A 10000-nucleotide genomic window follows, 5' to 3' on the forward strand; every position below is an offset into this window, starting at 1 on the left:
CAGGACGAGTCCCTGTGGCGAGGGGAGGAGTCGAGCACGGCGCCGTTCAGACGCCATTAACGCCGACCCTCTGGGGCTCGGTGTGTCAGGACGCACTCGCCACATTCCACAATATTAACATCAACTTTAAAAAGCAGTTTCCTGATGATATGCAGACATGAGCAGCAGATGATAGAGTTATGAACCTGGATCAGTGGATCAGATGTTTTCTGTTTCTCTGCAGAGTGATCTGTGGTCGCTCGGCATCACAGCCGTGGAAATGGCGGAGGGAGCGCCACGTGAGTGACACACGTCCGACCATGATCACTGACGCACACACACACACACACACAGACACACACACACACACACACATTCATTTCCAATTTCCTCTCCTTTCATTCCTCATGTTTCTTTCCTCTTTCTTTTCCTTTCCTGTTTCCTGTGGACTCATTTCTTTCCTCCTCTCTCTCCTCTCTTTCCTTTCCCTTCCTTTACTTTCCTGTTTCCTTCATTCCTCTCTTCTCCTCTCTTTCAACACCTTTCCTCCCTTTTTGCCCTTTTTTTGGATACGTTTCCTCTCCTTCATCTCCTCTTCTTTCCGTCTCTCTTCCTCCTCAGCTCTGTGTGACATGCATCCAATGAGAGCGCTCTTCCTCATCCCCAGAAACCCTGCGCCTAGACTCAAGTCCAAGAAGTGGTGAGAAAACACACACACACACACACAGACACACACACACACACACACAGACACACACACAGCACTGACTACCCTGTGATGTCACTACAGTCCCGGGTCTAAACTCATGTGCTTCCAGGTCGAAGAAGTTCCAGTCGTTCATCGAGAGCTGCCTGGTGAAGAGCCACAGTCAGCGGCCGAGCACCGAGCAGCTCCTGAAGCACCCGTTCATCCGCGAGCTTCCCAACGAGCGGCAGGTCCGCATCCAGCTGAAGGACCACATCGACCGCACCAAGAAGAGGAGGGGCGAGAGGGGTGAGCAGGCTCGCCGGACGCTAGCGGACCGCCGCGCTCCGACACGAGCTAACGCTAACGTGTGTGTTTCCTGCAGATGAGACGGAGTACGAGTACAGCGGCAGCGAGGAGGAGGACGAGGAGCGGGACGCCGGAGAGCCCAGGTACATCTACTACCATAGATATATATAAAGACTAGATGTCTCGTCTGCGTTGCCGGACAACGGAGTCAAGCGTCTGCACATGGCGGCCATCTTGCTACGGGGCAGCTCGCTCACCCATAACATTGTGTTGGTCGTGGTAAATAACCATAACTTGCTTTTAAACGGTTTGGTTTGTTATAAACGTCAGAGATGTAGATATGACACTGCACACTTATGAATAATTATGTTATTTTCTAAAAAATGTAATAAATTATGCAGTGTCATAACTAAATCTCTGACATTTATAACAAACCAGACCGTTTAAAAATCGGTTGAAAATTGAGCAAGTTATGGTTATTTAAAAAGTACGCACCACTACAACACAATGTTATGGGTGAGCGAGCTGCCTGTAGCAAGATGGCCGCCATGTGCGGATGTCCGGCTCCGTCGAACGAGACATCTAGTCTTTATATATATCTACGTCTACTACTACTGAGAGTACTGCTGCTACTACAGTTCTACTCATACTATGACACTTACCTCTTCCCCTCCTCTCATTGGCTCCTCTCCAGCTCCATCATCAACATCCCTGGGGAGTCCACTCTGAGGCGGGACTTCCTGCGTCTCCAGCTGGCCAATAAGGAGCGCTCGGAGCTGATCCGGCGCCAGCAGCTGGAGCAGCAGCAGAACGAGGAGCACAAGCGCCAACTACTGGCCGAGAGGCAGAAGCGCATCGAGGAGCAGAAGGAGCAGAGGCGGCGGCTGGAGGAGGTGCGTCGGGTTTATCGTCTGTGATAAACGTCTTCATACATCTGTGACGTGAACAATCACACACCTGACGGGAACACACACACACACACAGTGAACACACACCTGACGTGAACACACACCTGACGTGAACACACACACACCTGACGGGAACACACACACACCTGACGTGAACACACACCTGACGTGAACACACACACACCTGACGTGAACACACACACACACACACACACAGTGAACACACACCTGACGTGAACACACACCTGACGTGAACACACACACACCTGACGTGAACACACACACACACACACACACCTGACGTGAACACACACACACCTGACGTGAACACACACACACCTGACGTGAACACACACACACACACACACACCTGACGTGAACACACACACACCTGACGTTAACACACACACACCTGACGGGAACACACACCTGACGTGAACACACACCTGACGTGAACACACACCTGACGTGAACACACACACCTGACGTGAACACACACCTGACGTGAACACACACACACCTGACGTGAACACACACACACACACACACACAGTGAACACACACCTGACGTGAACACACACCTGACGTGAACACACACACACCTGACGTGAACACACACACACACACACACACCTGACGTGAACACACACACACCTGACGTGAACACACACACACCTGACGTGAACACACACCTGTCGTGAACACACACCTGACGTGAACACACACCTGACGTAAACACACACCTGACGGGAACACACACCTGACGTGAACACACACCTGACGTGAACACACACCTGACGTGAACACACACACCTGACGTGAACACACACCTGACGTGAACACACACACACCTGACGTGAACACACACACACACACACACACAGTGAACACACACCTGACGTGAACACACACCTGACGTGAACACACACACACCTGACGTGAACACACACACACACACACACACCTGACGTGAACACACACACACCTGACGTGAACACACACACACCTGACGTGAACACACACACCTGACGTGAACACACACACACCTGACGTGAACACACACCTGATGTGAACACACACCTGACGTGAACACACACCTGATGTGAACACAAACCTGACGTGAACACACACACACCTGACGTGAACACACACCTGACGTGAACACACACGATGTGAACACAAACCTGACGTGAACACACACACACCTGACGTGAACACACACACACCTGACGTGAACACACACCTGACGTGAACACACACAAACCTGACGTGAACACACACCTGACGGGAAAACACACACACACCTGACGTGAACACACACACACACACCTGACGTGAACACACACACACCTGACGTGAACACACACACACACACACACCTGATGTGACCACACACCTGACGTGAACACACACACACCTGACGTGAATACACACACACACACACACACACACACACACACACACACACACACACACACACCTGACGTGAACACACACCTGACGTGAACACACACACACACACACACACACACACACACACACACACACACACACACACACACACACACACACACACACCTGACGTGAACACACACCTGACGTGAACACACACACACACACACACACACACACACACACACACACACACAGAGCTGAAGCGTCTTCTCCATCCACAGCAACAGCGGCGTGAGCGTGATCTGAGGAAGCAGCAGGAGCGCGAGCAGCGGAGGAGGTACGAGGAGATGGAGGCGGTCCGTCGGGAGGAGGAGAGGAGGCACGCCGAGCGAGAGCAGGTGAGGGGAGGAGCCACACACGTCTTCATCCTGATGGTTTCAGATCCTAGATCCACGTCAACAGTGTAGAACTGAGGAAATGAGTTAAAACATCACAACCTCTAGGATCCACCTCCACCCGTCGTGCTCCACCAGGAGGGTCCGCCTCCTGGAGGGGTCCCACTCGCCCCTCTCTCTCTCTCTAGCCACGATCTCCAGCTCTTCCTGGGGAAGTACGAAAAACAGGTGTCTGGGCTCCGCCTCCTTTTAGACGAGGTGAGGAGCTCAGACCATAGACATATATAAACACTAGATGTCTCGTCTGCGTTGCCGGCCAACGGAGCCGGACGTCACCACATGGCGGCCATCTTGCTGAGGGCAGCTCGCTCACCCATAACATTGTGTTGGTAAATAACCATTAACTTACTCAATTTTCAACCAATTTGGAAACGGTCTGGTTTGTTATAAACGTCAGAGATGTAGATATGACACTGCATCAATTATTAAATTTTTTTAGAAAATAACAAAATTATTCATAAGTATGCAGTGTCATATCTACATCTCTGACGTTTATAACAAACCAAACCGTTAAAAAAAAATCCGTTGAAAATTGAGCAAGTTATGGTTATTTAAAAAGTAAATGTACCACTACCCCACAATGTTATGGGTGAGCGAGCTGCCCCGTAGCAAGATGGCCGCCATGTGGTGACGTCCGGCTCCGTCGAACGAGACATCTAGTCTTTATATATATCTATGGCTCAGACCTCCGGAGGAGCTGGGAGCTGCTCCTCCTTCACGTAGACAGTTGAGATCCAGACTGGAGGGACTACATGTCCCATCAGCCCTGGGAACACGTGGCAGTCTCTACCATAGATATAAACACTAGATGACTTGGCCGCGTTGCCGGCCAACAGAGTCGAACGTCACCACATGGCGGCCATCTTGCTGAGGGCGGCTCCCTCACCCATAACATTGTGTTGTAGTGGTGCGTACTTTTTAAATAACCATAAATTGCTCAATTTTCAACCGATTTTTAAACTGTTTGGTTTGTTATAAACGTCAGAGATGTAGCTATGACACTGCATACTTATGAATAATTATGTTATTTTTCTAAACAATTTAATAATGTATGCAGTGTCATAACTACATCTCTGACGTTTATAACAAACCAAACAGTTTAAAAATCGGTTGAATGAGCAAGTTATGGTTACAACACAATGTTATGGGTGAGCGAGCCGCCTGCAGCAAGATGGCCGCCATGTGGTGACGTTCGACTCCATTGGCCGAGACATCTAGCCTTATATGTCTATGGTCTCTACAATTGGCTTTAAAACCAGGAACATGGATGTGTTTAATACGCATGTTGAAACAGACGTGTAGAGTCTCCGCTGCATTAACATCACATAATGAATATCACATCACAGAGCAGACGAGAGAGTTTCCTCCATCATTTCAAATCGACCTTTCTTCCTCTTGCACACCTGGGTTCATGCAGCTGTTTAACGACCTCCCTCCACTAACGAGCATGTCTTCCTCTTCCACTGATCTCAGCCCCTGCTCTCTCTCTCTCTCTCTCTCTTTATCTGCCCTCGTCTATTTCTGCCTAAACCCCGACTTTCACACCTCTTCAATAAACCTACTTTTGCCTGTCCTCCTCTTTTCAATCGCCTCCTATTTCCTGCTCTGCTGACGTCACTGGTTGCCCCGCCTCCGGTTTGCTTCTCGCCGCCTCCTGGTCTGTGATTGGCTGCGTCTCTCTCTGGCCCCGGGTGCTGACTGGTTAGGAGTATATCCGTAGACAGCTGGAGGAGGAGCAGAGGCAGCTGGAGATCCTGCAGCAGCAGCTCCTGCAGGAGCAGGCCTTACTGCTGGTAACCACTCACACAGACACACAGGGAACCAGTGGAACCAGTGGAACCAGTGGAACCAGTGGAACCCGGTCACGCTGTGGGAGAACTCCTGGAAAGATTTATTCCAGATAGAACACGAAGGCTGATCTGGATTCAGAGTCGACTCAGAGAAACACTTACAGCCACTGGACATGAACTCAACCTGTCTGTAGAAGCAGTTTGAACTTCACATGACATCAGAGCAGAAATATGAGAATACAATGTTATAGATTAGGAAATTAAACACGAAATCAAATGCAATATTTGAAATAGTTACAAAAATTATTATTAATAATTAGGGCTGGGCAAGTTAACTAGTTAATTACGAGTTAACTCGTCACTTATTTAACTCAGACAATTATTTTATCTCGCATTAACTCAGGTTTGATTATTTATTGTTTTATTGTGAAAGTCAGGCTTTTATTTTGTGAAAGTCTGTTGCTGACTGCTGCGGAACCGGAAAAAAGAAAATAATTGGCGGATAAACAACCATGGATAAGGCTACGGAGCTTTTACATGGCCATTTTCATTTTAAAGTTCTTCCAGACGGCGGAGTCGACAGAACCAAAGTTATTTGTAGCCAAGGTGAATTTTCTTATCACCGGAGAACTTCCAGTCTAAAATATCACCTGAATGCAAAACACACAGTTGATATCGAAGAGGATAACATTAATGCCCTGGCAGTGGCATTGAGCTTTAACTTTGTATTTGCTTTGATAACATTGTTAAGTTGAGATTTACACTGAATATTTTATTTAACTGCTACTGTATTAAATGCTGATGTTAAAAGTGTTTGCACAACAAATGTTATGTCACTTTCGTTCATATGGCAGAATATTGAAAATAAAATTGCGCTATACACTACTTTTTAATTCATTATTGGATTTTGCGTATACAAATGCGATTAATCATGATTAATCAGGGAAATCATGCGATTAATCGCGATTAAAACTTTTAATCGTTGCCCAGCCCTATTAATAATATTACTGGACCTTTTCTGTTTAATAACAGGTTGAAAAGTTCTAGAAAGAATTCGATTGCGGGATGGAGCCGAGGTTTCAAGGTCCCGCCCATAACCCCTCTCAACCAATCCTGAGTCAGTCTCAGCTGTCAATCATGACATTAAGTGGCCTGAGTTTATGACCTATACTGCAAACAGCCACCAGGGGGCGATCCAAACACTTTTGAGAGCTGTCACTTCGTCCATCTTTATTTACTGTTTTAATCCCTGAGCCAAAGTCCAGCTACATCACATTTGTTAGTTTAGTTTGATCAGGTTTCCACAGCGAGTGTTTGATTTCTCTGGAAACTTCATAAACATAAAGTTCCCTCTCAGCGTTCTACTCGACGCCTTGGGACATGGGGGGGTGATAAACGTTTGCCTCTGGTGCTTTAGTCCCGCCTCCCTGTGTGTGATGAGCAGGAGTACAAGCGGAAGCAGATCGAGGAGCAGCGGCAGGCCGAGCGGCTGCAGAGGCAGCTGCAGCAGGAGCGAGCGTACCTGGTGTCGCTGCAGCAGCAGCAGGAGCCCCCCCGCCCGCCGCAGGACAAGAAGCAGCTGTACCACTACAAGGACCAGGCACCAGGGGTCAGCGACAAGCCGGCCTGGGCCCAAGAGGTGAGACACACACACACAGCAGAAACACACACACCTCCATCTGAAAACACATCTACGTCCACACTACTCTGGAGTTTGAGTTTGAAAACGTTGAGTTCCTGTTTTAATCCTCACAAGGACACACACAGGTTCAGGTGAAGCTCAGCGAAGGCAGGTCTGCATGTGGGAACAGGAAAACACACAAAGAGTTAACAACACACAACGAGTTAACAACACACAAAGAGTTAACAACACACAACGAGTTAACAACACACAAAGAGTTAACAACACACAACAAGTTAACAACACACAAAGAGTTAACAACACACAAAGAGTTAACAACACACAAAGAGTTAACAACACACAACGAGTTAACAACACACAAAGAGTTAACAACACACAAAGAGTTAAGAACACACAAAGAGTTAACAACACACAAAGAGTTAACAACACACAACGAGTTAGCAACACACAAAGAGTTAACAACACACAAAGAGTTAACAACACACAACGAGTTAGCAACACACAAAGAGTTAACAACACACAACGAGTTAGCAACACACAAAGAGTTAACAACACACAACGAGTTAACAACACACAACGAGTTAACAACACACTCACAAGTGAACACAGGTCTCTGGTCTGTTTTCCTCCATAAGACAGAGTCAAGGTTCTCAGGAGCAGATGTTTGGTTTCTCACCTCCAGGTTTCATCTGAACTGGATCTGCTGAACCTGAATCACAGTTTACACCTCAAATGATTTATTTTTTTTCAGATGCGACCTGAGGATTCAACATCTGATTTGCTGTTCAATTCTTGTTTTTTGTTGCTTTTGTCAGATGAAGAGTTTACAGACGAGTGTGATGTTTGTGTTTATTTGAAAGTCCCAAACTGACTGGAATGATTTGGTGAAGCAGCTGATCCGTGGACTTCCTGTTTGGCTGCCAGCGGTTGTGTGTCCCCTGAGTGAAACGTCTGGTGTTGTGTTGTCCAGTTGTGCGTCGTGCACGTTGTGTAACCCTGACCTTGCTCTCCAGGTGATGCGTCGAGCTCAGAGCAACTCGCCTCGCGTCCCTCCCAAGAAGTACCACTCCTTCAGGGAGACCTCCAACCTCGACAACCTCCTCTTACTGCCCGGTTACAAACCCCGCCGCCGCCGCCGCCCCCCCTCCTACCCCGCCCACCTCAGCCCCTCCAGGGACCACCCGCACGTGCCACGCATCCGTGTCACCTGCGTGCCCGACCGCAGCGCCGGCGCCTCTCAGCCGGTGATGCTCCGGCAGAGCCCGGACTCCAGGGGGCGGAGCCCGGACCGCAGGGTCAGTCAGGGGATGAGCAGAGACTCCTCCTCCTCCTCCTCCTCCTCCTCCTCCTCCTCCTCCTCCTCCTCCTCCTCCTCCTCCTCCTCCTCAGCTGATCTATTTGATCCACTAACCAGGAACTCACCTTCTCTCTGCAGGACTTCAGGTTCATGTTCTGACTCCTGCTGCTGGTTCCAGTTTCATCTCCTCTGTTCTTAATTTCTCTTTTCTCAACTTTTATCCTTCGTCTTCTTCTTCGTCTTCTTTATTTCATGTCTTGAACATAAACTTTACTTTAACCTTCACTCTCCATGCTACAGGTGACTCCCTGCGGTGTTAGAGGTCGACCTGCAGCTCTGTGGGATCATCTCTCAACCTTCTGCTTTTATTACCAATAATATCATATAATATAATAAGTGTATTCACATCCTCTTCCCTCTTTGGTGGCAGTGATTTGTATTTGATCTGCTGTTTCCTTGCATGTTGCGTGGGGATGGAATCATGTGTGTAACATGTGTGTAACATGTTCTAACAGCAGTAACTCAAACTAACATCACTTTTTCTCTTTTAGCCTCAAAATTCACTTTATCTTTTAATTCCAGGCGGTTGAATCTTCTTTATTTCTCTCTAATCTTTGATTTTATTGAACCAAACAAACTTAACAAACAAATTCTCTTTAACTTTGACTCGTGTGACGGGTTTCAAACTCGCATCCTTCTGTGTGAATGTAGCACCACAGTGTGAATGCAGGTCAATGCTCCATATCTGAACCCTGAAGATTCTCTTACCTCCTCAAATCAAAGACACACACACACACACACGCACTCACTCACACAGACACACACACACACACTCACACACACAGTCACACACAGACACACACGTGAACGCTCCTGCCTCCTGCAGGTCCACACACATTGAGGGCAGCTCTCCAGGTCCGCCTCCTGGTGGTGGATGTAGGGCAGCTGGAGCTATATCAGTCTGTCTCCTATGGACACACACACACACACACACACACACACACACACACACACACACTGACAGGTCTACCCCCAGTGAAGATATATTTCTATCACAACCCAAAACTGTTCAAATCTGCTGCTTTTTTAAAGTAACGACGATGGACCCTCCGCTCGTCGCCTGTAACCACGGCGACCAAAGTCCTGTTTCATCTCTGCAGCACCGTGATTTAAATTTGGCTTTTTTCCTTTCTACCTTTTTATTAGTTTCTTATTCTGAAACACACTTTTGATTTGTTTTAAATGAATGAATTATAATTAAATTCCTCATTATTTATAAGGAAATCACAACAAAGTCTAGAAAGACCATCGCTGCATTATGCATCATTAACTTTAACTTCATTATTACGAGTTTATATTTTGCCTGTTGACCAATTGAACCTTTAGTGAATCGTAGGTTTGTATTTCCTGATTTGTTCCCTCGGTCTTCAGAGTCACTGCAGGTGGAAACAAGTCCCTGATACAGATGTTATATATGTTATACATCTTATTAATTTAATCTTTCTAACACAATTTAAATTCATCCAACTCGGCATCAAAT

At 47.4% G+C, this 10000-nt stretch overlaps 1 protein-coding gene across 1 annotated transcript in view; it reads left to right on the forward strand.

The window, feature by feature from the left end:
- tnikb (TRAF2 and NCK interacting kinase b) overlaps nt 1–10000 on the forward strand; it is a 35879-nt gene that overhangs the window by 10228 nt on the left and 15651 nt on the right. The window contains exons 8-15 of the mRNA XM_061093480.1: nt 224–278; nt 601–679; nt 798–973; nt 1050–1116; nt 1668–1866; nt 3558–3674; nt 6966–7160; nt 8177–8458. Coding sequence (XP_060949463.1) covers nt 224–278; nt 601–679; nt 798–973; nt 1050–1116; nt 1668–1866; nt 3558–3674; nt 6966–7160; nt 8177–8458 — 1170 coding nt within the window. The remainder of the gene's footprint in view (nt 1–223; nt 279–600; nt 680–797; nt 974–1049; nt 1117–1667; nt 1867–3557; nt 3675–6965; nt 7161–8176; nt 8459–10000) is intronic.

The sequence above is a fragment of the Limanda limanda genome, chromosome 20 (genome assembly GCF_963576545.1).
Source record: "Limanda limanda chromosome 20, fLimLim1.1, whole genome shotgun sequence".
Taxonomy (NCBI): domain Eukaryota; kingdom Metazoa; phylum Chordata; class Actinopteri; order Pleuronectiformes; family Pleuronectidae; genus Limanda; species Limanda limanda.